The sequence below is a fragment of the Anopheles moucheti genome, chromosome 2, assembly GCF_943734755.1.
Source record: "Anopheles moucheti chromosome 2, idAnoMoucSN_F20_07, whole genome shotgun sequence".
Taxonomy (NCBI): Eukaryota; Metazoa; Arthropoda; class Insecta; order Diptera; family Culicidae; genus Anopheles; species Anopheles moucheti.
The window spans coordinates 80,049,983-80,077,600 of NC_069140.1; the positions used below are offsets into that span (position 1 = coordinate 80,049,983).

Below are 27,618 nucleotides of genomic sequence, written 5' to 3' on the forward strand. Positions count from 1 at the left end.
CTGACGCAGCGGTTGAAAGGTATACAACACTAGGAAGGGATATAACATAACAATTTCACTCGTATGTGTGTATGTGTATTTCTTTCTTTTTTTTGAGTTCTTCTAGCAATATATGTTGTTTACTCGATACACATACACATGGTGCGCTATTTTGACGGTTGATGGGTTTATTGTTTTCGCTTCTAAACGCGCGGGATGATATCGCTTCCTCTTGTCACCGCGGCGTGATCTCATCGAAGGCCAATTATGTGATGGTGATGGTGGTTGGTTGGGTGTGTGCATTTGGGTGGTATTCTTTACATTCCACACGCGCGTATATTGAATTCACGTCCGGCACGCCGTGTCGTGTTGCCGAAAATAACACACATCAATAAAATGCTTCATGCTCGGGCATTATGATCGCCCGCACCGCGATCCGGAATTTCCCGGTCGTCCTTTGCGTGCCCTTCCCCCCCTCCAAACCGGGGGACACTTTTTCTTCCCACTGGTGGATGGGGGTGTAGTAATGTGAAACTGTTATTTACTATCCGTTCAATCTTCGTCCTGTGAGTTTAATACTTTGCAGCGAGATTCTGTGCTGGCAGTGAGTGCCGTTTGTGTTTGGCTTTTCACTTTTCCTTTTTCCTGGCACTACTCGTGTACATACATATATATACACATACACACACAGACAGATCAAGGTCACACAAATGATGCGCGGAGTGGATAACGAATTTTTTTTGTTTGCTGAAAGCCGACCGAAATAAGGACGGAAATTATTTGCTCGTGCTCGTGCTCGATTTCTTCCAACAGCAGCAAATGCAATCATATCAAATGGAAACCAGACAGAAGGAAGCTGCCTTAGAAAAGGTAGACAAACAAAAAAGCAACTGTAGCTTCCAATAGTGAACTTGGTTAAGGGAGAAGTACACTGTAGCCACCGAAAAATATATAATTTTTGAATTTTATAATAATAATTGTCATAAAATATCGAATTATTACAATAAATTCTACTGCCTTTTTCTGAATTTACAACAAAATATTTTGTCTGGGCAACCGTTGGGAAACTCCTTTGAGCGGTACCATTATTTAAAACGTGTCACTTCCTCTCGATCCGCGGACATTTTGGAGGACGAAAACGTTGAAAATTAAATAAAACCAATATTTTTTACTTATTCTTTAAAAAACTTCCTGTCATCGTACGTGGGATTGTTTGATTAGGTTGAAAATGTTGAAAAACAATCAACATTGAACATAAAAAGCTTACACCAAAGAGCCTTTTTTGAGGCTAATAATGGTCTCTTTATAACAGACGAAGATAATAATGGGCGACACTTCAAGCAGTTTTTGAATGATAATGTCCGCCAACTCGGAAAACTTGGGTCTTTTTGAATTTCTCGGTCTGTAAGTTTAAAGCTCTTCCTAACTTAAGTACTTGTTTCAAGAACATCAGGAATAGAGTCGTTATTGTAATACACTCTAAATTATTATTTAGGTCAAAATAAATGATTTTGTTTAAATCTCGCAGAGTGTACTATCCCCTTAAACGGAGGCTCTCACTATCTCCAATCCAACGGCACACCAACTATACACACACACACACACCAACGGACGGGAAAGCAGCCAGCGGAAAGATGAAATCACATCACTAATGATAATAAAGGTCCCGAGTGCAACGTTTAATGGTTTCAACACGCTGGCTGGCACATCGGGCTGTCCGATATTTTTAGTACACACAATTCCAACCCCACCCCGAGCGCGCGTGGATCCAAATGAATGGGAGGAGGGGGGAGGGAAAATTATCGTCACACAGCCATACACACACACACACACACATGGGCGCGCGCGGGCGTGCTCTTGCACAAGGAGGAAACACTACCACTTGTTGAGAGAGCAAAAGGGCGGTGAAATATTCGCAACGGTTTGCAAAATTTTCTGCAACTGCAACTGAGTGGAACAAAAAAACGATCGGAAAGAAAGGATGACGATCACAAGATGTGATCGCGATCTTCTCGAGTAGTGTGTCACACAAGATCTTAGGAAGGATTTGACGGCCGTGATCGTGTGATGATATGCGCTCGAAAACGATCACCATTTTTTTGTTATTTAATACACTTTTAATCACTTTTATTAACAGATGATGCAGAAATCTGCGTTGAGCTTAAACTCGGCTTGTTCTTATGACTTTAGCAACATATCGACATAAAGAGGATCACTAGGTTTTCTATCTTATTTTATATTTTTAATTTTCAAGTCACTTTTCCACATTTGTCATCTAAAAAGCACTTCGAGGCTTAATTTGAGCTTGTTCTAGTGTGCTTCTGTACATCGAGATCAAGGCCAAAACTTTAGCTTTCCTCCAAAGAAGGAATATTCTATCTCCCCACAACCACACACACACACATCGCACTCACGCATAAACACGCACGGTTAACGGTTGATCCGATCCGTTTGAACTCCGCCAAGAAACTGTCGGCTGGCGCAGGAACCAGCAGCTGAACGTTATGCCAGGCGGAGAGTTTCCTCGGCCCCGGGGGTACGCGCACTCGGTCTCTCGCGTTGGGTGAAGTATTGGATTTGGTTCTCTCATTATCTCTCTCTCTCTTTCGCCCTTCTTACCACGGTTCGAAGGAAATCAACCCTCCCCTAGCAGCAGCAGGAGCTCAGCCGTGAAGGCAGAAGCCACTACCCACCGTCGTCAACATCAACCCCCCCGCTCTGTCCGGAGACAGATAAAGACGAAGGCACCGGTAGCGCACATACAGCACTTGAGTTTCCCTTCCTCGTCCCCGTGCCTTCCCTCGCCCTTTCCCGTCACTTCCTTCCGGGAGATCGCCTCCCCGGCTTCCGAATCCACCATCCCGCAGTCGGTTACGGTGGATGACGACGGTGGTCTCGTACTAATCATATACGCGACGTCGATGGTGGTTCAGCATTTTCTTTATTTTCCTTATGCCCCGTTAAAAATTGTACACAATATGCTTGTTTTTTTCTCTCTATCACTCTGTCAATCTCTCTCTTTTCTTGCTTTCTTTCACTTATCTACCACAGGGTAGTAGGACGCTTTATGATAGTGTGTGCGTACTATCTTACCGATACTGATTCTTCCTACCGTAGGCATTTAGGGGAAGGGGGGAGCGGGGGGGTTGGGGTTGATGAAAAAAAAAATAAAACTAAATCCCCCACATTTCACATCACGGACACCTGCCGTTACTTGTGCCCGTGTGTTTGTGTGTTTCGGTCTGAAGGCAAAAAAAAACACAGAACGAAACGCAAGGACGGGAAACACTCACGGAAAATCAGCAAATTAAAGATGACACATATCCAATTGAATCGAAAGGGGAATTGGAGGGAAAAGAGGAGGGGATGATGGGTGCAGTAGGGGGTGGTGACGATAAAAAATAAATAAAAAAGCAGCAAAACAGCGAATGGCGAAAAGGATATTTTTAGAGAGAGAGAAGGAGGAAGAGAGAGAGAGTGGGAGATGCTAAGCATTACCGTGAGAGATGCCCCAACATTCAAATGAAATATATTTTAATCACTGTGTTTTTATTTCTTTGCTTCTTTTTTGGTGCTCTGTTTTTTTTTCTTCATTATGATGGAGTGGGTCTGTAATCTTCTATTTATTTCTTTTTCTTTGTATTTTGCGTTTTGCTTGCGCTATACTCACTCTTGCGAACATTAACTGTGAAGGTCATTTTATTTTCTTATTATTTTTGATAAGTTTAATAAAACAATTAATTATTACTTAATATTCATATAACAAACAAACATCTCATCAGAAACACAGTTGTCGTCAATATATTAAGATACAAAAGGATATAAAATAAATAAAACAAGTGTGTAGTGTTAATTAAAAAACACAATTTAATCAATTGGCAAATAAGTTTTACAATATAACGAATAAACAGATTATTTTTGTGACAATTATGATGGCGCTTCGGCATAATATTAATAGGCAAAATTAAATAAACCAAGTATTTAAAAACAATTTTACAACTATAATCATAACTAACGGAAACAAATAAAATTATTACAAACAAAAGACAAATCATTAAAAATTGTTTAAAAAATTAAAGGTAAAAAATATAGCAACCAAAAGAAAAGGAAACATATAAAATCATTAGCAAACAAAAACTTACACAATGAATATGTCTCATATAGAAATCATACATCCCAATATCATCATTTCATCACGCATTTCTGGAATTAACATTTACGTATTTTTGCCTGCACGCCGCTGTTGTTTACATTCAAACGCTTCATCACACCAAAAACCAAAAACTTCCCTTTGCACCAGCCCGATACGGTCTGATAACCAAATCACCATCAACGCTTGACGCTAACCGCGATCAAACGCCTAGCAACTCGGAGCCACTTGTTGCCGAGATTGAATGGCGGCACTTGTGCGCTTATTTTTCCGCTCGACTCGATTGTACCAGCACGTGCCATCGGTTGTGAGAATGTAACATTCGGGCGGGAAGAAAAATTAATCACGGCCCATCGTGTGTTCCTGGTGTTGCCTGCAACCGTGTCTAACGCCAAAGGCATTCCGTTTTCAACGCAACAACAGAACGGTTACGAGAGAGAAAAGGCAATGAAAACAAACATAATGACCGGTCCACCGGAATGGTGGATAAAGGCGCGAATGCACCGGGCAACATTCGACACATCTTGATCGAAACGTGACGAGAGATCGGCTATCGCCATATATGATCGTGTTCGTGCGAGGGTCTCCCCATTAGCTTGAGGAGAAAATTCGAAATATATTTGTTTTCTTAACGATCCGAGTTATTTAATTTTTTACTACTATTAATCGCTCTTTTTTGCATATTTGTTATCCATTTGTTATACATTTGTTATATATTTGTTATATATTTTTTATATATATTTGTTATAAAAATAATATTTAAAATTATCTTTTTTTTTTGTTATTGGTAAAGTCAGGCCGTATATCTCTTTTAAATTATCTATTAAACATAAATTCAATTATTCAAAACAAATATGAACATAAAGTAGTAGAGTAACAACAAAATCCATATAGTTAGTAGAAACGGCATTTAAAATAAAAAACATCCTTCAAATATCATGGACTATTGGAAATGGTTTTTCGTTCTTTAAAAAAAAACATTGCCTAAACTCTTCTAAGCAGTTACGTAACATTCATGCCTGAAGGTCTGATGCTATAAATTTCACTTTAAGCCACAATAAGCCCCAAAAGCTGGTTGTTGCTATTCTTTACCAAACAAACACCCTCGTTTAATCTCGCGCAGCAGAACGAAACATAAAAGAAGAATAAGATAAATAATTCAAAAAAGGGGAGGGGGGACCTATGGCTAAGAAGTCAGATGGGTGATCTGCCCCTTACGAAAGTATTTCGAAATCAGCGAAGCATTCGATCCGTAAACTAAAAACCGTAACCGTATAAACCTAAGCCAAATGCGATACGGGCCGCCGCCTAAGCTGGACACCTCCCGGGCGGCTCACTTTCCAGCCCACCGTCACCGTGGTAAGCATTGGGTACTGCTGACGGATCTCCATCCGACGAATGCTCTCCATCGTGGATGATCGTTCTTTTCACCTACACGGAAGCATCACATTTCCGCGTGTGCACGCAACTTACGCGACTGCGAGACGTGCACTTGAACAAAACAATTGGAAAGCAAACAGTGGGCACGATCACTGCGAGTGACGTCATCTGTAATGAGCTCTTTAAGAGGGAGAATGGTTTTCAAAGGTGCTAAAAACCGTGATCTGTTTGATAGGAACAATGTGATGGGACAGTATGAGACGTATCGTGTGTGGTGTGGTCATGATGGTCAAACGATGGCCACTCTTTACTCAAAGCATGCAAAGAAACGGATGGGAGTTAGATTTTTTTTTTTTTCGTTTCGTAACGCACCTGTGTCAACTGTCCTCATAATGAATTCATGACTCCAAAACAAATATCTTGTGCCTTACGGGGAATAACTTTGTCCAAATAACCATTCCCTGCACGTACCGTCAACACCTCCACGATCAATAAAGCCAGAAATGCCTATTACAAACTCACTGTTCATACGGCGTTGAATGGCAAATAAAAATCACATCACAAAACTATTCACCAGAAGTAGGAAAGAAAAAAAAGCAAATCCCCATTCCACACAGTTTTGGGAAGTAAAGTGATGAAATTGAAATGATTTCATCAGTCGGCTGAGCATTGGGCTGTATTGGGGCCGTTCGGGCACGAAATTCGTTGCATTTATTTTGTGATGATGCGTGATGCGTGATGAAACTTCCATACATGACGGCGGCAATACACCAAATAAACAATACACGCGTGATCGACCGAACAGTGATCGATGTCTGTCTTACATCATTTTATTCGGGATTTTTATTGAAATGTTGAGTAAAGGGAAATGAGAATGCTGAGCATAGCAGCGAATTTCAGCGCATGAGCTCCCATATGATCTAAACTGTCAGTAACATTACAACACACATTTAAAAGATCGGTCATTCGGGATCTTACAGATATAATAAGACACAGTTCGAAGTTCCATCCTAAACAATGACACTGAAGTAATGGTTAGAATTATACCTCCATTTTTTAATTCCAGTTATAAGAATAGAGACGGTAGATGTTCTGTGTAGAATACCTACCAATTTCTAAACCAACTTCTCAACACAATTACTCGAAAAAGAGAGTAGGGCTCTGAGTTGAGAATGTTAGTCAGTTTCAGAATGTTAGCAGAGAAGCATGAAGTGTTGGGGCTTAGTAACTCATCAATTAAGCGATCGCTTCTTGAATGACAAGAGTTCAAAGTCTAACCACTCAATCTTTTAAGTCCCAAGGACTATCTCCATCCTACTTTCAAATCTTTCATGCAGAGGCCAATCCTGATTCTAATATACTGTACAGATATCTTTCATTGCCAGCTCTACTACAGCTCTCTACCACAATATCGACTCGGTGTCCATCGAGAATGTTGATATGTTTTTCACAGAGGCGATCATTACGTTCGACGAATTACGAGTCGTTTAGTTGAAGATGTATTCTTACTCATCAATAGCCAGACGGAAATTCATTAGTTGTTGATATTTATAGGGTCAGATGACATCAAGCCTCTAGTTCGCTGAAGGATCAAGTATATCAAGGTGAGATATGAAGACCGTGAACTTATTTAAAACACTTCCGAAACTCATAACTTATTGAAACAGCAAGGGAGACCTGTTAAGGTGGTTGGAAAGTATCTCTGAAAAATCAGATCACAAGAGCTGAAGTTACTTACTGATTCGCGATTTAGCAACTCGTCCACGTAAAAAGACATTCATCGTGATGTTTTCACTTTTCCTTTTTGGATTGTCCAAGGAGAGAATCTTCATAGAGGATCCCACTCAAGGGAGCCTGCTCCTATGCAGGAGGCACTTTGCCCAGGGATCTGCTCGATTCGCCGAAGTGCCTGCGGGTTAACAACTCTTCAAGCCTCAGAACCTTTGCCGGATGGCCCGGATTGGACAATCACGTCAGCGATAGGCCTTCTGGATTACATTTCCCCAACGGGAAGATGATCGCAGCTATGAGATGATCACTGCTATGACTACTTTGGTTGACCGGCTATAGACTTTGCTAATTGTTGAAGGTCTTTCGATGTAGTATAACACTCATCCGCAACGACAGCTCGTGGTCCCAAGGTTCCATATACAAAGTGACTGGGGTAGCCTAAGTTCAATAAGCCACCACTACGGTTTAACGCTGTATGGTAACCCAAGGGCTTTCCGATACAACGACAACCCCAGACCTAAACGCGAACTCCAACATTACCAGTACTTCACCAGTAATTGTTCCAAACTTTCTTCGCGCCCGCAAGTGTCTCAGTCACTTGACTCTGAAAATACCAAAAACCCATGACCAGTCAGGAATTGCGTAAGCAAGAAGTCCCAGGTTTCCCAGTGCATTTTTCTTACCCAATATCCAGTGTCTGGAATGAGGCTTTGAGTCCACACTTCGGGCTGCGAAGTATCCCATTCTTGTTGCCAGCCTCGGAGAGTGACCTCTCGCTCGACTATTGATTACATATGTGGATAAAGATGAGATATCAGAATTCATCTTATTCTACTGTCAGTCAGGCTAGTCGTAATGATTCCATACAGAAAATGAACCTTGAATCTCAAAGTACTTTATGTAATCTTCTACTACGGGCTTCTAAAGGTGCAAGCAACACCTTCAGACAGAGGATCCTAATTCAAAGCTATCGCCATTCAGCATGGATTCTATTTAATCTGAGCTTAACCTCCATAAAAAATGACTTCAAGTGATCTCTAATGGATGATTATAGTTTAACCTTCAACAGCATCATCCAAGCGTTAAATTAAATAATCAAAATGATGCCACCAATATTCACTATTCACAAACGCTATGTCACGGTCTATTCAGCAAAACAAATAATGCCGATATTTACCTGAATGAATAATTTACCGCACAGCATCTAGCATTTTGAAGAGACATCGAAAAAAATCACTTCAGTACGGTGACATCACACAGCAAAGCGCAATCGTGCCCAAGCAGGAAAGAAAAATATGGCCCTAGGAATAGAACCAAGGCAAAGCGTGCCATGTTCTGCAGGAAAAGCGACCATCACGCGTAGAACCTAGCGATTGAAGCGATGAGATCATGCGACCATTTCTCTCCGCCATTAGTTGGTGGACCGAGTTCGCTCGGCGTTTCTCTCTGTTGGCGGAGTGCCAGTGCCAGTGGAAAAAAAACAACTCGCCCCATGTCAACTCGTCTACCCGCCGTTCCATCAGCTCCATCTGGCCATAAAACTAAACCCATGGAGCAGCCCGGTACCCGCGTGATGTCTCAAAATAAAAATTCATCTCGCACGGTAACGCCGTACCGTAACGCCTCTGTGGCTGGCATTTCCTTCGAGGACACGGCCAAGCGGGGGAATCGATACCGGTTTCCTACTTCCTCCAATGTCAAAGTCAATGGCACATCCCGATGTGCCGGGCGATGGGTGGACCCTTCTAATCGGAAAATCTCCACCCATTCCACCGAAAAAAAAACCGTTGCCAAACGGCGACAGAGGATCGCGGTGTTTGCTGGTGTGACGATCGTGGACATAACAACCATAAAACATACTCCTCCCGATTCCTAATCATGCTGGGCCGTCGCATGTAGCATTTAATATTCATTTTTAGACACACGAAACGATCGACGGTTCGGATAACGACAGGGACACACAGCTGGGACCGATGACGTGATCGAGTAAAAGTAAAACTCACAAGCAAAAACACAAAACATTCTGCAAGGCTTGAAATCATGACGACCTTGTACGCAACGGTAAAGCAATCATTTAGGTGTCGTAAATAATTGCTATAGTTTTTGGGGATTGGAAAATGTTTGACAAATAAATGTGTTAGTTACTTACTTGCGCGCTTGCGTCATTATTTAACTGCGATCGTTTTTTTTCATCGTCATCCGGTGGCAACAGATGGTGAAGTTTGTTGAGTGACCTTCCTCTCGTGAGTTTTCCACCATGTTTTCATAACCTGTGAATAAATAAATAATATGTCAGAATAAAAAAAAATACTAAAATTTTAAAACAATTTTTGAAAGAATTTTTTCACTAAGGTAAGGCATCGCTGAATGTCCCTTTATCACAAATCAATAAAAATGTGATTTGTTTGGGAGTAATTTTGTTTAAATCTTCATTATTTATTTAATACAAACCATGCTAGAACTTTCGCGCAGGCAGTACACATAAATTTCCCACCAGGAGCCCTGCATTTTAGGTGATCTTCATTTTGCTCACTTTACCGCCGCAAAAAAAAACATTTCCCACCTTAACATCTCTATCGCTGGCATTCCTGCGATATGACGTGCTGAAAGTTATAGCGTCAATAAACACTCATTCCGAACGCAGTTCGACACAGCACATGTTCCGCTGTGTGTGTGAGTGGTTTTTGTTTTATTTTCGCCGCGTGTATTGTTGCGCTATGAATTTTACTTAAAAAAAAACGCATCATGTTGAAGATGTTGGTTTATTGAATTTTAAAGGTTATCACGTAGAGGTTTTTTAGTGCTTTGGTTTCGGCGCTAAAAGTTTGTTGGTGATGATTAGAGATTTTCGAAGCACAGTAGAACCGTTCTCGAAGGAAAATACAGAATGTTAGCAATCATTAAATATGGCTTGTTGTGTTTCAATGTCGCTCCGTCAGAGATGTCAAACACTTAAGTGGGATCGATCATATTTGGTGCACTAGAGAACATGTGCTTATGTTATCGTATATTAGTGACTTCACAACTTCAAAACGCATTGATCGTATACGATAATTAAAGACGATAAACTGGACTTGCTTCACTTTCCATGCTAATGTTTAATTGTTTGGTGGGAGCGGCTTAGAGATATTTATTGTGAGCTTATACAACTAGGCGCAACCACCAGAATAGCACTTCATAGATATTTTCTTTTACTTGGATGGATATTTTGAAGTAGAAGTGCATTGTTTCCAATGTTTTTTGACCAATTGCGTTAGCTTAAACACAACGTCGCGAAAAGAGTTTGTACGAACACGTGGAAAATCACCTCAGCATCAGGTGCTGACGGAACCAATTTGTCTCATCATGGATCCCCAGCAACTGTTCTTCACCGCCAAACACAAATTTGATGTCCAGAGGAATTAAGGTAACAGAATCCTACAAAGTTTGCCAAGAAATGTTTGATTTGGCAAGCGATCTATTCTTGTGCTCAAACAGAGTAGTATGCAATACAACCGAGACTGTAAACGGGAAGATCTACCTCAAGGAATGCCTGCAGATGGCTGCTCAAAAAAGTCAAATCTTCAAATAAAAAAAATCAAAGTCAAAGACACGATAAAAAATGAGTTTAAGTAAAAACGAAACTGCAGACAGATATTTACAGATTCTAAGAGTAGAGCGAGGTGCGAGGGTACGGTTAAGATATTAAAGTTAAATGAAATTAATTTGCCAAAATCTTACGTAAAAGTTATAGTTTATTGTGTGAAAGTTTGGTAAAGATCGGTCAACTAGCTAATTTTACTATTTTACTTTACTTTACTTTACTATTTTTACTATTTTCAAGTTCAACCGTGATGCAATATGATGCGATACACCCTGTACTGTGCATTAAATTCAAATGAGTTTTGTATTTGTATTTTCAATAATAGTCCGCCAGATAAAGGTCTCACTCGTCTTATAATATTAATCTTCTTAACATCTAGGACTTGCACAGTGTCATTATTCCGAGTATCGTATCCGTTGCTTAAACATATGTGTGCCCTTATTAACATCGAAGTAGTATAGCAGGAGCGTCAATATTTCCACACAGAACGTCAGCAATAAACCGTGCTTGAACATTTCTCCGTCCGTTAGAGAGTGTCTGTAACCCTAATAACAAACGGCGTGATCGATAAGGCGGCAGTGTATTGCGATCACTCCACTGCATTCGTCGTATAGCAAGAAGTGTGAGTTTCCGCTGAGTCCTTACTATTATTTAGCTAGAAGTTTCGGCATAAGGACACCGGTTCGGTTTGCTTGTTGAATCACGTCATTGTAATGCTGCCTAAAGGACAACTTCATGTCAGGTAACACACCTAGATCACGTATCTCAGTTTTATGGTGAAGTAAACAAAAAAGATTTTGGTCTAAATTTTAAGACATTTTTAAAACTACTACATACTACATGCTTTTAGTCAATACTCCTTTTATAATTTTATACGACGACATAATACAATATATAGGCAAATTTCAAGAAGATAATGCCTTGTACAACTCATTGTGCCCCCAGCCCAAAAAAAACCATCAAACTACAATAATATAATGATAAAATTATATAATCTTCTTCTTTGGTCTCACCTAGATGACTTACGTGTAGTTCTAGTTGATGGGATTTATAAATAATTCAACAAAATGACCAATCGTTCGTTTCGCGGTAGCTTCAAACCCAACTGAAGTGGGTTTGATTGTTATTGTGATTTAGATAATCTGGAGTATTTAGAAAAATTGTTAAAACATATCGAATGATATGCTCCCGCGATCAATAACATTGCCTCTATCCAAGTTTCAATTTAATTTTGTTTTGCAATTAAACAAAAACCAAATTTCTTATAATTTTGTGACGCACTGTATAACACAGTAATAAAAGTATCAAATATAAGAAAATATTAATCTATAAATAATAAAAAAAACTAAATCAAAAAGTGTTTGCAAAATAAAACAAAGTGTTTTAACAAACAAACTTAATGCAGTGGAAGAATAAAAATAAGATAAATACAAATGAATGAAATTACGCGTTAACAATTTCATTTGCAAATTGCCCAGTCTTACTAGCAGCTTCTATCACACTAATCGACGCCAATTTGAAGCATCCATGTGCTAATCTCTTTCCTTCCCAGGCGCGATCGCTGCTCTTATATGGTGAACCATACATAAAAAAACTGACCTTCACCTTCATACAACCACGTCCAAGAAAAAGTGGTCAAAATCATTCATTATAATTGACGCTGTACGAATAAGAACGCCTCCACGCATACACTTCAAAGCTTGAAATCTAATCTATTTACACGCACTAAGCATACCGAGCTAACGAAACCTATTAAGTGCTGCCGTAACATAACCACTCATAAAAAAACTCACACAAACACACACACACGCCTACCAAAGCATAACCCCCCCAAGGGGAGGTGGTGAGCGATCCAAACGAGGCAAATGCCTGTAGAATGTTTTCTTGTTTTAGTTTGTTGTTTTACCGTCAAAAAAAACACATAAACAAACAAACAAAACAAACAAATCTTTTAGTACAAAGGGAAAGGAACTACCGTCGCACAAACGATCAAGTTACCAGTGCAGCATGAACATGGTTTCATTTGACACCAGTTAGCAATACCATTTCTCCAGCGTACACAGTTTCGCGAACAGCACACTGCCAATGAGCAGTCGACCCGGTTTTCGATACAACGCTTCCAGCGGCAGCGTAACATTTAGTACAAACCGTGCACTCTACCGTGCTAGGTGTCCGTCCGTTGCAGTTTTGTAGCGAACGGTCGTGTTGTGGAAGGGGGAACCCGGTGCGTCATCTCTAACCGAGGCCGTTGACATATTTGTACCGCGCCTTACAAATCGATCCGAACGTGTGCGTGTGCGTTCTTCCTCCAGCGAACCGAATCCGTACCTCGGACTCGGATTTCTTCTTCACAACCGTTGACAACCTGTTACATTTTACCGGCATTCAACATGATCTTCCCGATCGTTGACGTGGTGCAGAGCTACCTCTGGCTGGTGCTGCTTTGCGTCGTGCTGTATCTGCTGTGGTTCGTGACCACCACCGGAACACGATACTGGCAGTGCGTCCATCTGCCGTACATCGAGGGCCGTCCAATAGTGGGCAACTTCCTCGATGCGGTGCTGATGCGCAAATCCATCTTCGACCTGACGGACGAGCTGTACGTGGACGAACGCGTACGGGACAGTGCACTGTTTGGCATCAGCAAGCTGATGACACCCACCCTGGTGCTGCGCGATCCCGAACTCATCAAACAAGTACTAATTAAAGATGCCGCATTCTTCTGCAATCGGTAGGCGCGGGGTTTGAGCTGGGATTTAAGCGTGGAAGAAGTATGATTGTTCGATCATTCCGACCGATCTCTCGCGTCATTGCAGCTCCATGTGTACCGATCCACATGGTGATCAGATCGGGTACTACAACTTGCTGATGATTAGAAATCCAGCTTGGAAGCAACTGCGCTCCTACCTTACACCGTCGCTTAGCCTAAGCAAAATTAAGCAGATGTACCGACTAGTCGATCAGGTAAGTCCATTAACGTTAGTCCATAGTTTATTGATGTAAGGGATTAAAGAGCTGTTGAACATAGCAAACCAATGGAGGATGGAGACACCTGGTCTTTTGTTTAATAATCACAACTTGTCTTGCTTGTGACGTTTGAACGAATCTTTCAGTATTTTAAAGAGCCTTTTCATAAAGATATTTTAGATGTTTCTTAGAGAATTTTTAAGAAATTCTTCTATAATACACACATGTGGGATCCAGTCATCTTCAAGTACTGTCTGAACATACGTTTGAAAGTCTTTTAAGCATTTCCTTCAATTCAATTGACATTAGAGCATATTATTTAGATGTTTTTACAAAAAATAATGACATAAAAATGAAAAACATTTGATCTACACCCCTAAACGGTCGATTTCATACACAGAAGAACTAAACTCTGATTAATATTGAAGAGTCCGAATGAATCTTCAAACAGAATGAATGAATCTGAAGCTCTAAATCTTCAAAGAATCATGAATCATTCCAGATTTATGACTTCAACCTCTGTGCTTGTCCGACATATAGATGCTCCTCCCTTCATCAGTGGCCAAACATGGGCAAAACTATCATTTCACTTTAGGCCTTTAAAGGACATGATCTGTCTCTCCTCCTAAGGATTCATGAATCTTTTGAGATTCGGTTCCTGATTTGAATGACTCCTCACTAAAGTATCACCTGCGTCACTCTTCTTAAAAGATTCATTAGAATTCATTAAAGATTACATCTAATCTTATCTGAACCGACTTAAGTATATCAATAAATTATATAGCAGACATGAGATCATCTTGCAGATCGTTAAACCATCTTGTGGATGTTAAACTTGTAGCTAGTGCCAACTCAATATCAAGCTACGCCACTTGTTGTTCACCCGAATTAAATTATTTGGGGCATGCAGGGCTGATCGCACCCATCCTGATCCTGATAATAATTTTTAGACATTTATCTGAAGATAATTCCTTTGTATCGCTTATCGAAAGACTCCTCACTGATTCCCCGAAGGACTCTTCGTGAAAGATTCTTTTCAAAAGATTCATTACGCACATCACTCATAATTTAAATGGGATATCAAGATTTTAAGTTTTCAGTCAGTTCAAATGAAATCCCCACAATTACTAATCAATGCTAATATCTCACGTAAACTAACATCGGAGTGGGATATAATAGAGTTAAAAATGTTAAAATACAAGCTACAAAAGCTCGTAAAGCAAACGGTAAATAAAGTTAGCAATTCATGTCCTTGGATTATTCGGTTGTAGTGCTTCAAGCACTGCAAAGTTCCACTAAATTACTCACAAACCGCTTACATCATGACTCAACGTACGTACTAGTGATGGGAAAAACGGCTCCGGAACCGGAGCCGGCTCCGACCGGCTCCAAAAAATTTCGGAGCCGGCTCCGGAGCCGGTTCCGAACCCACGGCTCCGGAGCCGGCTCCGAACCCACGATAACTCCGTAGGTGCTTTTGAACTAAAAGCATCAAACTAAAGGGTCTGGAGCCGTTTCCGAACCAAATGAAATGCATGTGCTTTGCTGTACAGAGCATATTTACGCGTTTGCTTATTTATTTTTTGTGGAAATACATATTGTGTCTTTACTTTCAACTTTCAACGATATTTAGTTTAAGCATGTAGTTTCCAAACATGTAGGTACCGTAAATCGACCAAAAATTATGATTTTGTTTGGATAATTATTTCTGCAAGTGCACACTGGTCAATGGCAACAAAACTAGTCGTCAGAACCAAGGAATCCAATCCTGAAAAAAAAATCGTCCATTTATTATAATTAGGACGGATAACTACTTTTATTTGCAACTCATTGTTCTTCTCAACTTTTGTTCGACCAGTAATAAATCCTTTTAGAAAGTTTATTCAGAGATTTTCTATGCCTTCACGTTGTGGTAGTTGCAGTTGCAGTTGTGTGTGTCGCCACCAGACGCTACCGTACACTAACACCGCAATATAACACCATGCAACGACAAATCTGTGATGTCATCACTTGCGATTTGGAACCGGCTCCGGGGCCGTGGGTTCGGAACCGGCTCCGGAGCCGTGGGTTCGGAACCGACTCCGGAGCCGTGGGTTCGGAACCGGCTCCGGAGCCGTGGGTGCGTTCCGGAGCGCACATCACTAGTACGTACAGCAAATGAGTAGTGTTCAATCCATAGTCTATCTAACTGAGTAGATCCAGAAAACAAACAAGGTGAATCCGGCCGTGTCGTCAGCGCAGCAGGTTAGATTAGAGCGACAAGCAATCTAATCGGCCCAATAATTCCCACGTGTATCTGAATGCACTAACGATTTTAGACATCAATTGACCTCAATCGGCTCAGAAACATGCACACAGCTGTCACTGTATTTCGGTGGACTTCGGCTTAACTCGTTATCAGCAAAGCAATCGAACAATAAAGAACATATCGCAGACATCCCTAATCGTAGCCGAACTGCTGCATTATTGTAGCACACATCAGCTCATTCTGCAGCGTCCGGTGATTAAACCCGGTTCAGTGTACTCAGTTTTAGTAGCCATCATGCTGCAGCTGGAAGTGAGCGATATTCTCTACACACTAGTGGCACTGTTGATTGTTTTCCTCGGATGGCGAAAGCATAACTACTGGAACCGGGTCGGTGTGCCGTACATTCTTGAAATCCCCGTCATCGGCAACTTCAGTACGATCTTCCTGCAGCGACATTCCAGCTTTGAGTACATCCAGCACATCTACCATCATGCCCGTACGCGGGCAAGTGATTTTTTCGGCGTCAACATCTTCACCCGTCCGGCGCTGGTGATACGAAACCCGGAGCTTATCAAAAAGCTGACATGCACGGATGCGATCCGCTTCACCAATCGGCAGATGTGTGCGGATCGATTTCACGATACGATCGGGTACTACAATCTGATCATGATACGGGAACCGCACTGGAAGCAGCTGCGTGGTCTACTCTCACCGTCCGTAACGAGCGCCAAGCTGAAGCGAATGCAACCGCTTATCGCGCAGGTGTTGCACCAAACATCTTTCCTTTTTGCTTCTTGCACTAGACGTTGCTATCTCTCGGGAACTAATCCATGCGCGTATGGTTACAGGTTGGTGCAGACATGGTGGCCTCACTCGATGCACTACCGGAAGTACGGGCTCGCGTGCGTGAGACGGAATTTAAAGAGCTCTGTGCGCGCTTCACCACCGACGTGATTGCGAGCACATTCTTCGGCATGCAGGCCAACTGTCTGAAGGACGAGAATTCCGAGTTTCGTTACTACGGTCGAAAGATCTTCGATTACGGTCCGGCACGTGGTTTGACGATGGCATCGTTCTTCTTCGCACCGGAGCTGGTGCCTTACCTACGGTTGAAGCTTTTCCCACGCGATACAGAAGCATTCCTTAAGGCTATCATCGAGCAGGAGATTGCAAGGCGTGAGAAAACTGGTGAAAGTCGGGGAGACTTTATCGATTCTATGATTGCGCTCAAAAATAACAACGCCACACTGGGAGTTACGGAGAAGATACGTTAGTAACTTAGCAAAAGAATTCTTGTGCACCCAAAAGAGATTCAAGTAAGATTTTCCTTTCTCTTTCTAGCGATCAAAGGTGATATACTTGTGGCACAGGCGGCAACGTTCTATATGGCCAGCTTTGAAACTACCTCCTCGGTGTTATCGTTTGCTCTGTACGAATTAATAAGACATGTAAGTTACAGAAGTACTTTCCAGATTCAAATTCTTACAACGTGAAAACTCCCTATACTAATTTCAGCCAGAAATTCAATCCCAACTGAGAGAAGAAATACGCCTCATTATCCGTAAATATGGGCAAGATATTCCCTATGAAGCTTATGCCAATGAGATGCCCTACCTTGGTACGGTTATCTCGGAAACGGCTCGGCTTTATCCAGTACTACCATTCATCGAGCGTAAGTGTACATTGCCGGAAGGTAGCACCGGGTATAAGCTAGAACCGTTCCACGACTACATCATTCCCAACCATATGCCAGTGTTGATCCCCATTTATGCAATCCATCGCGATCCAAAGGTAAGATCAATCGTACAAAACCGTCTCCAAATATGAAATCTTCAAACATTGCTTACCTTCTATTCCATTCCAGTATTTTCCCGACCCGGAACGGTTCGATCCGGAACGATTTTCCAAAGAAAACCTGGACCAAATACAACCCTGCACCTACATGCCGTTCGGTGTTGGGCCACGCACCTGCCTTGGATCGCATTTTGGGACGCTGCAAATTAAAATTGCGCTCGTGAAACTACTCGCCAAGTACCGCATCGATCGATCGGCCTCCACGCCGGAAGTGTTAACTTACCGCAAGAATGCGTTCACGCTCAACTCCAATGAAGGTCTGTACGCGGAACTGGCGGATGATCCGCTGGGAATGTGAATTACACCACAGTGCGGACAGCAAGACAAAACCAGATCTACTTGTTGTGTGGAATTTTCTATTTTAATGCTATTAAAGCGTAACAACGAGGTGAAACGACCGGTTCGAACAGTTTTACCAGAAAGCTACGACCATATCCACATTCTCTCAGGTACAGCAGTCGGTCCAGCAAGATTAGCGTTTCGATTACCGGTGCAAACTGTTGCCGTACAAGATAGAACACCTTCAGCTGTTCCAACTCCACCGCAAAGCGGGCTTCCAGCTCCAATAAACTTTCGTCCGTTAGCGTAACACTCTCCGTTAGTGCTAGCTTGCGAATGGATTTTCTTACGTAGTCCACGAATCCGTTGCACTTGAGTCGTCCGACCTGGTGGGATTTTTTCTCGCCACACTCTAGAAATATCACCTGCAGCAATGCTCGATATCCGAGCTTGTCGCTCGGATTCTCGCGATTCGTGCAAGCTCTTTCGATCGATTCAGCTGCCAGATTGCGCGCATTGCGTCCAAGGGCGAAGCAGCGTTCCTGCAGATATTTGCTCATCGGGAAACCATACCCGGGATTGTCGGGTGCTTTTGTTGGATTGTAAAACTCATCGACAACGAACTGCTCCTGCATCAGATGATAACAACAGCCAACGTTACATATTCCCCGTATCGTTGGGTTTTGATGAAACAGACGTAGACAGTTCGGGCCGAGATTACCACACGTGTGGAGACCACACAGACAGAAGGTGCTGTGATTGCCCTGGGGAAAGTATGCTGCGGCCAACTCAATCAAGTTTGTGTTAAAATCGATTAGCTGTGTAGCCGTTCGGTACAGTGTGTTTAGTGTGGCTTCCTCCTTAACCAAGTTGGTAAAATATTCATCCTCTTCCAGATTGGACTTCCGGACGGCTTTGGGAATTTTTTTCTGCGAAAAGGAGATTTACAAGAAGCTTTATGAGTCATTCAATGTATGAACAATCAACCATTACCTTCAGACGCTCGAGACGCTTTTCTGCATTGCTAGTATTTTCCTCAGAACAATCCACGCCGAGCACTTTAATTCCGTGCTCTAGAGCAATTCTCGACGACAGATAACCTTTCCCATCGCCCGCATCGATGACTAAAATATCTTCCAGCTTTGTCGCACCGTTTGCCGATGCCATAGCCGTGCAAAGGGACGCCACGGCAGCAGCAGCAACCTCAACCTCGTGACACTTTTTCACATTCATCAGTTCCGTCATTTTCAAGCGGGTGTCCTTACGATAGTCCGACAAAGCATCTTTAAACTCGTCCAGTGTCAGTGCCAGCTCATTCTCTTTGCTTCCACCCAACCGATAACGGCGCGTATTATCGATAAATGTTCTCACGCTTGGAAATCGATGCTCTCTTTCGTACGCTGGTTCAAACTGTCCCCAGAATAATTCCTTCGCCTGCAGATAATCATCAACCGTCTGCAGCTCATGCTTTATCGCTTCCGGCACAAACCGTTTCCAGTGCTGCTCCGTGAGATAATCCACCATGTGGCAGTTGATGAATGCCATGTTCGGCTCGAGAAAGCGCACAATCGCATCCACCTGCTTCGTGATCCGATCCATCGTGAAGCGCTTAAAACGAAAGATCATTCGTTTGCGTGTACTTAAACGGAACCTTCAGCAGCGCACAAAGCCGTCGAAATTTGTTCCGGATCTGTTGCAAATTGTGCAACAAATCAATGTTCGGATCGTTCGCGTGCGGATACTTTTCCAGCGCCGTCAATACTTCCTGCAGAACGCTGTGGGCCTTCTCATTCGCCGCTGTTTCCGGTTGAGTAGCAATCTCGTTCACAATGCTGGTATAAAATCCAACTTCTTGTCCAATTTCGGCTCCTTTCTTGAAACCATAATCTTCCGCCTCCCGGACGGATTCCTCCAGTCGACCGTCTGCCAAGCCTTGGTCGAAATGTTCACCGATAATACGTTCCTCGGTTAGAAAAATGTCCTCAAACACATCGTTTATATCACCTTCTTCTGCATCTGTTTCCGCACGGTTCAGCTCAATTCCCGAGCTCGTCATAATGCACACGCAATTAGAGAAAATTGCTCACAGAATCCACGCGATTGCATGTTGCTGGTAAACTTGTAAACAAACCGAAACACCGGCAGCTGTCAAAACCAACTGAGCAACACCCATATGGAAGTGAGCTACAAACATTCATGCTTTACTTTCAATTATTTTACTCAAAAAGAGATAGTTCAAATTCCTAAAAGCGCCGCATTGTATTTATTAAAGATTTTGCGACATTTATTAATGAAAATAATTGCAATTAAAGTTAAACACAACCAAATGCCAGCTTTGTTATACATCATCCGAGCGCTCAGTTTGAAACTGTGCTACTTTCCAGAAATTACCACCTGTCAAAACTACCCCCATTCGGTCGTGTTTTCAGTCTGTGTTTTCCTTTTTTGTTGAGCACCGCAACAAAAATCGATCCACAAAGCTGTGCCGACGACTGCTGCAAAGTGTTTTGATTTCGGTGGAATTGCAGTGAATTTCCCACGTGCAAGAAGAGTACCTTTTGCCACCACATTCCGTTACGCCTGGGAGCAGTGTTTGAGACCAATCTAATCAATCAACACGGTTGCTATCGAAAGTGATAAGAGCGAAATAAAAGGTATGGTGTTGATAGTGAGGTTGAAAAATTGATAAAATTAAGCTGACTACAACAGGCGTAACAGCGCCACGGTAACACGGTGCTTTAACCGATGCCATCAATTGCATGTGCTTCGAGTGCGTTCAGTGTGGTTCTGGTGCGATTTACATAAGACAACGTACGACCGAAAGAGCCAAAGTTCGACAAATCAGCACCCCAGCCGGAACAAGAATTCCCCGCCGTACGCGTCACATAATGGCAAAATATTATGAAAGTGCTACCATCTATAACTATTCCTGGGATCAAGTTACGCAGGGCTTCTGGAACCGGTACCCAAATCCGTACAGGTAAGAAAGGCTCCCCAGGGGTGCCACATTTCACCATCCACCGTCATCATGATTTCGTAGTTCAAGTACACTCATCCTCTGTTCGCTCGGATGATGTTCCGCTAACGCGGTGGTCAAAAAATAGCTGCAATTTAGGTTGCCGCACTCATTGCCGTGATTTGCAATCGTAGCCAACTGCGATCCGCAGCATGCTTTCCCATCGAGACACACAACACACGGGTACGCGCTACCATCACTACCAGCACACAATCATTATGTAATGCGTAGGCGCGCACACTGCGATCGCGAGTTATTCGCTACATCTCATACTTCCGACCCATGCATGGAAGTGTGTTCTGTGTGCCGGTTGTAACACGTTTTAATTTCTCTCCTTTTTTTGTTCTATTTTTATGTTACCACACACGCGACCCTGCGCCTCCATCAACACCCAACCCTCGGGGATGCCGCTGCATTATTGCCGGGACGCTTGTTGACATATATGTGTTGCTGAAACGCTCACTGCACGCTACGCTACAGCTCGCACGTACTCTCGGAGGATACGGTCTGTCGGGAGATACGGAATGGCAAGCTGCATAGCAAACGGCTCCTAACAAAGACGAACCATGTGCCGAAATGGGGCGAACGATTCTTCAAAGCTAAGTCGGTGAACATCGTGGAGGAATCGGTGGTAGACCCAAAGGAAAGGACACTCGTGACGTACACCAGAAACATTGGCTTTAATAAAATAATGGTAAGATTCCATCCGGATAAACTCTCTCTCTCTCTCGACCGTTCTCCTAACTCTTCCTTCCCTTAACCCCGTTTCAGAGCGTGGTAGAAAAGGTCGTGTACAAATCGCTCCCGGATCAGCCCGGCAAAACAATCGCGATCCGATCGGCCTGGATCGATTCGTCCGTGTACGGGTTCGGTACCGCCATACGGGCGTTCGGGTTGGAGCGGTTCAAGAAAAATTGCGCCAAAACGGTCAACGGTTTCAACTACGTCCTGCAGCACATGTTCCCAAACAATCCGGTCGCACTGGTGGCGGTCGCAGCCGCCAACAAAGACTACCAGGGTTCGAAGGCACAGAAGCTGCGCGAAGCGGCAAAGCACGCGTCCGACCACGTGAAGGCACAGGCCGAACATCTGGTACAGAACCTATCCGTCAAGGGCTAGAAGTCGGGTGGGAAGAAGGAGACAACAGAATGACTTGGCTGGCTCCTTGAGAAACCGATCATCGCTCACCGTATGTGCGCCGTTCGTATAACCGGACCGGCATATAATTCCAGCTTTAGTATGCGTTTTTGCAAAGGAATGCAGAGTGCAGATATCCTTTGTACCGCGGTACCGCTTTATCCTAAGAACTGTTTTAGTGAGGCAACGATAGCAGAGTTTACAAAATAGTCATAAATAAGGTGTCCTCGGCATTGCTCTGGTATGGGTGCGTGCGTGTGTGTGTGAGATACCAAATCCTCATCTAGCCTTCCTAGTTATCCCGATGGCCTTAAGGCAGCCAGATTCATCTTGCTTCTTTCCCGCTTCTAGCAGTATTTTCGTGGTGATCGTGTGGCCCATCCCAATGTTCGAAGGCTGGTCCATGACGCTTTATGCCACACGAGACACCATTTTGCCAACCGGTCCAAGGGTGATGGTTGGGAATTGTGCAATCGACCTCCATATTACACGATCTATTCGATTTGTTGATCATTCCACGTGATTGTGATGATGTACCGTGCGGCACACACGATCATTTCCACTAGCACCTTGCAAAGTCTTTAGTAAGCAGTCAAACAGCAGAACCTACTCTGTTTGCAAGCCTGCCTGCCTGCTGCTACAGGGAGATAGAGAAAGCACACAAAAGATACTGTTAAAGTTAGTTAAAGATTATGCGCAAAACGCAGGCCATTTGACAGAAAAGGTGCAACACTTGGGAAATTCCCTGGAAATGTGTGAGTGTTTGTGAAAAGTTAGATTAGTGGGCAGGATAATAGTTGGTAACCGAATTAGAATATTCAATTGTAAATGATAACGTAATAAATTCAATTTAAATTAATACAGCTTACGTGCGTTTGTTATGAAATTGCGCTTTTAAGTGGTGATGTGTTATAAGGAGATGGTCTATTATTTTCCTCGAATTTTAGAGTGATATGATTCTCATAAAATAAGAAAATAGTAAAATTCGTACGGTCTTCGTAAGGGTTTGAATAGAGCGGTATATCCCTCCTCAAGTTGTTTTGTGTTTTAACTGCTGCATCGGGAATCTTTCGAACGATAATGCTAAAATTATTTTAAAACAAAGCAAGACCCGTTCATATACAAATAGTAAAAAAACACTGTTCGTCAGTTTGTCTTTTTTTATTTTTGAAACTTTTCCTGCTGTATAATTCCTTACACACGTAGCTGCTGGTCAGGATATGCAGTAAAACGTGTCTCAACCCCCGGGTTTGAAGTTAGAAATTACACAAAAAAAAACAACGATTGTTACTGTTTTTTGAAGCTCTTTAGAATTGGATAGATGTTTTCAAATGCATCGTAGATCTCTTGCCGCACTTTGGCACCGGTGAGCACAACTTTGCCGGACACGAAAATTAACAGTACGATACGCGGTTTCACCATACGGTAAATGAGCCCGGGGAAAAGTTCCGGTTCGTACGAGCTGAACCGTCCGTGCGTCAGTACTAAACCTTCGAGCCGAATCGGAAACCGTACGTCACAGCTGCCGACCATGTTTTGTACTTTGAAGTCAAGGAATTTGGCCTGCAAAAGAAGAAATATGTTAAAGCACCCGGTACGGGGTTTCTTTTCCTATAATGGATGCATACCGTAAAGCCGAGCTTCTGTATGATACGTGCGTATTTGCGTGCTGCGAGCCGGGAATCGTCTTCACTTTTCGCCCCGGTACAAACCATCTTGCCGGATGAGAAAATCAGTGCTGTGGTGCGCGGTTCCCGAATGCGCATAATTACTGCAGCGAAACGTTTCGGATTGTACTCGGCGTTACGGGCGTGCAGGGCTATCTTCTTGAGATCGAGCTTGCAGCTTAAGTTCACCGTCGAGACGATGTTTTGCAGCTGGGGCAGAATGGCCGGTTCGCTCGGTGTCATTGGCGTCATCGGTGTCGCGGGACCCATGGTTTGGTGGATGTTTACACTGCCGATGTTTTCTGGATCCCGGACGCTACCACCGCTGCCCTGCGTTTGACTGGGGGTTGCTGCTGCTTTCGATTCCGTCATCGGTACCATCGGTGACATTAGGCTTTGCTGTGGAAATTAAACGTTCAGAATTGAGCAAGCTTTCGGGCGGTCGTTTGCTTTGCTAACACAATGCTTACCGGCGTCTGTGGTTGGATCATGTTCTGCGGTGTGGAAAAGCTGGGCGCATACGTATGCATGCTCTTGCCGGACGATGCACCGATAGCCGGCATTGTGTAGTTGCTAGAGCTAAGGCCACCCATGGGTGTCATGTGCGGCATGGATTGTTGCTGCTGGTAGGCATGGGGGAGAATCTGCTGATCCTCTTCCGGCTGGTGCAACGGTGTCCCGATGCTGGGGATTGAAAATCCCGGACTAGGTAGCATCTGATCCATGTTTGTGCTGAGCGCTATAGTACCGCGGTAAACGGGAATATCACCAGCACGCCGGGTTTGACTTCTTTAGTCTCACGTTCTTCACTTCGTACACTTTATATCAATCCTTTTGTGGTTTGCATGCATTAATTGCACTCTAATTGCACCTTCAAAAACACCAAAATATCGTTTTAAAACCCTTCTGACTGCCAGATTGCGTCGCTGCGTCCAATTGTTTTTTAGCTTTTCTTGAAAACAATTTTGACAGTTCCATTGTAGGACGCACAGTTGACAGTATGACAGTATGACAGTTTTACATCTGTGCACAGTGGGCGATTCCGATGCATCAATTTTAAAAATTCTAAAGAAGTTGGAGTTCTAGTTCTGAACAAGACTGACTTTATTATAGTTCATATGCCGTATTTATATACATACAACAAATTGAATAATTCCAACACTCTCCCTCTGGGGCGGCCCGGTGGCATGATGGTAGCGGAGCCGGTCTTCACACGAACGGACCGGACCAAAATCCCATCTGGACCAATCCCCCGTAGCAAGGACTGACTATCCTGCTACGTGGTAAAATAAGTCGATACGGCCAGGCCGTTCAAACGAATAAAAAAAACACTCTCCCTCAATTTTTGAAAACTTTCATTCCCAAACCCATTCTAAGTAGAATAAATGATTTAGCGGGTAGACCCTTTGTCATGATATCTGCTACATGTTCATCTGTCGGTATATACTTCAACTCGATGAGGCCTCGTTGAATTAGATCTTGCACAAAACGAAACTTTATATCAATGTGATCCAAGATTCAGTGGGCTATTTCCCCAATCAGCATCTGAGTACGCTTCCATAGCTGGGGAATCGTCATTGCCTTAGAACTGTAGCCCTAAATCCAAAATACCGCGAATGTAACGCAAACTATGCTTCAGATGTTGCCAATGCTGTTCTGTCGGGCAACTTTGAAATTGACTAAAATAGTTCACCGCTGCACATAAGTCCGGTCTAGTAGTCAAACTTGCGTACATCAAGCATCCAATTACCTTGCGATACGCTTTATCTGTACGGTTACACTCATCACCGTTCTGCAGTCGTGAACGATTTTCCATAGGTGTTGAATCCGGTTTACAGTCTTTAATGTTAAAACGTTGTATCAATTTCTCGAAAAACGCTCGTTGGCTTGCATGAAGAATGCGTTGTTCCGGCTTTCTTTGGTTCTTCATAAACTAACTTTGGTTTTATAACTAAACATTAAATATAAGTAAGAAAGATCACGATCATGAGGGGTCTACATTGTTGAGGGTAAAAAATCATTCGCTCTTTAGTGGTGTTATTAGCCAATAAAACTTGTATTCCTTCACTAGTATTATTAAAAACGTAGAGATAACAAAATAGTTAGCTGATAACGGATTGTAATAACCACCCTGTAACAGTTCTGCCATAACGGTACTGCTGTATGCTATTATCGTGTGCGTGCTTATCAGTACATGGCGAACCTTATGGAACGAATGCGTGTCATCTATCTCACTTGCACTAGCGATCGCTCTCACGGGTTTGATAGTATGCAATGCAATACTGATGGACAAATGTATTCCAAGCTGCAGGTGTTACCTCTTGATAAGCATGCCCTCTTTGTATCGGAAATCTGAAAACAATTGTGTGCGCGGCAACGGTATAATGGTTTTTCGCACCTGATTTTGTCACTTGACAAATTTGTCAATTCTCATGGCCCTGCACCTATTGATTCACGAAATCAATATTGATTTACACTTCTTGTCCTTTTACTAGTTCATCAGAACTTTCGCTAATTGATGGTGCAACAGAAGTACACTCGATCAAATCGTGTTCTTCAAGCACAGAAGAAATTCTTAATTTCCAAGAAGGATATTTCGTCTAATCGAATAACGGAAGCAATTGTTCACTCTTTTTAACACTTTTTGCGCTCAAAGCTTTTAAACTCAAAGATGTTTAAAAAGAGGTTTTCTTCCCAAGTGATGGACGTTGTTAATTTTATTTCATTTAGTTTCATAATTTGTCAAATTTCATATCGCCCGAGATGCCATGGCTTGGATGTAACTTTGGCTCTCTTAAAAAAAACTATTTGGCAACGCATATTCCATGTCACATAGAGCTATTGTCGTTATTTTAGGGTTTTACAGACATTGAGCCTTAGCGGCTTCGTCTCTTAGTCTGAGATAGCCATTTGTCTGATCTGGACATCTAGCGTCGTGTTTTAGATACTTGGACATTTTAGTTTATTAGTCCCAGTCCCAGTGGTCAGTTATCACGAATGAAATGTATCGTAAAAATATACGACACATCCTGTTTGCGTTCAGATCCCACCAGGACTGTGATGATCATATGCAACATATCATTTTAACATGAGTACTCTAGTAAATTACACTTAAGCAGTTCTTAAGAATCTTGCGTAAGATTATACCCCCATCTCTTATCCTGCTTATCCCCACTGCACATAATTTCGTCGAAAGCCGACGTCTTTCACATTTGGAAAACTGCAACTGATTCCATATCTCTAAGGTCAAGTAGATATTCCCATTCAGGTATCAGTCAAGTTTTTATCTGACTTTTTCTTTAGATACCGCAGCGGCGGATCAAACGGTAGGTGGAGTAGGCGGTCGCCTAGGGCCTCGCCATGTTGGGGGCCCCAAACAATTTGTGCCGTTTGTGCGAGATTTGGAAATTTAGCAGCAGAGTTAATTTATAGCATAAAATCTAATTAAAAAGGAAACAATTTGATCGAAAATATCCTTGGACGGTACGCAGCTGATTATCTCAGTTGTGCATACACACGCTACACATAGCCAAACAAGGCGATCATACCGAATAGCAAACAGTTCCCCTCGCCTGAGTAAAATGTGGGTGTTGCCCACACACACGCAACACAAAACCACACAAGGCG

The 27,618-nt window shown here is 42.7% G+C and overlaps 5 protein-coding genes across 6 annotated transcripts; 2 read left to right on the forward strand and 3 right to left on the reverse strand.

Annotated features, from left to right (window-relative positions):
• Nucleotides 1–13,213: 13,213 nt before the first annotated feature.
• On the forward strand, nt 13,214–18,190 carry LOC128298849 (cytochrome P450 6g1-like). 2 transcript variants are annotated; one of them, XM_053034646.1, is made up of 6 exons: nt 13,214–13,554; nt 13,640–13,787; nt 16,887–17,307; nt 17,380–17,486; nt 17,554–17,829; nt 17,903–18,190. In XM_053034646.1, the coding sequence occupies exons 1-6, from the start codon at nt 13,214–13,216 to the stop codon at nt 18,188–18,190; spliced, it is 1,581 nt and encodes a 526-aa protein (XP_052890606.1). The 2 variants fall into 2 exon arrangements, with proteins under 2 accessions (XP_052890606.1, XP_052890607.1); XM_053034647.1 differs by lacking the exons at nt 13,214–13,554; nt 13,640–13,787 and adding an exon at nt 15,975–16,800.
• Nucleotides 18,191–18,248: 58 nt separating this feature from the next.
• Nucleotides 18,249–19,797, reverse strand: LOC128298851 (probable methyltransferase-like protein 25). The gene is made up of 2 exons (XM_053034648.1): nt 19,165–19,797; nt 18,249–19,100 (listed from the first exon to the last, which is right to left on the reverse strand). The coding sequence occupies exons 1-2, from the start codon at nt 19,795–19,797 to the stop codon at nt 18,249–18,251; spliced, it is 1,485 nt and encodes a 494-aa protein (XP_052890608.1).
• On the reverse strand, nt 19,781–20,250 carry LOC128298852 (protein LTO1 homolog). The gene has a single exon (XM_053034649.1). It carries the CDS (start codon nt 20,225–20,227, stop codon nt 19,781–19,783), a length of 447 nt encoding a protein of 148 aa, XP_052890609.1. The 5' UTR covers nt 20,228–20,250.
• Nucleotides 20,251–20,723: 473 nt separating this feature from the next.
• LOC128310584 (protein preli-like) lies at nt 20,724–23,173 on the forward strand. The gene is made up of 3 exons (XM_053047265.1): nt 20,724–21,151; nt 21,668–21,881; nt 21,959–23,173. The coding sequence occupies exons 1-3, from the start codon at nt 20,931–20,933 to the stop codon at nt 22,304–22,306; spliced, it is 783 nt and encodes a 260-aa protein (XP_052903225.1). The 5' UTR covers nt 20,724–20,930; the 3' UTR covers nt 22,307–23,173.
• A 335-nt stretch (nt 23,174–23,508) lies between these two features.
• On the reverse strand, nt 23,509–24,926 carry LOC128310465 (uncharacterized). The gene is made up of 3 exons (XM_053047113.1): nt 24,462–24,926; nt 23,953–24,390; nt 23,509–23,887 (listed from the first exon to the last, which is right to left on the reverse strand). The coding sequence occupies exons 1-3, from the start codon at nt 24,714–24,716 to the stop codon at nt 23,612–23,614; spliced, it is 969 nt and encodes a 322-aa protein (XP_052903073.1). The 5' UTR covers nt 24,717–24,926; the 3' UTR covers nt 23,509–23,611.
• Between the last annotated feature and the right edge of the window lie 2,692 nt (nt 24,927–27,618).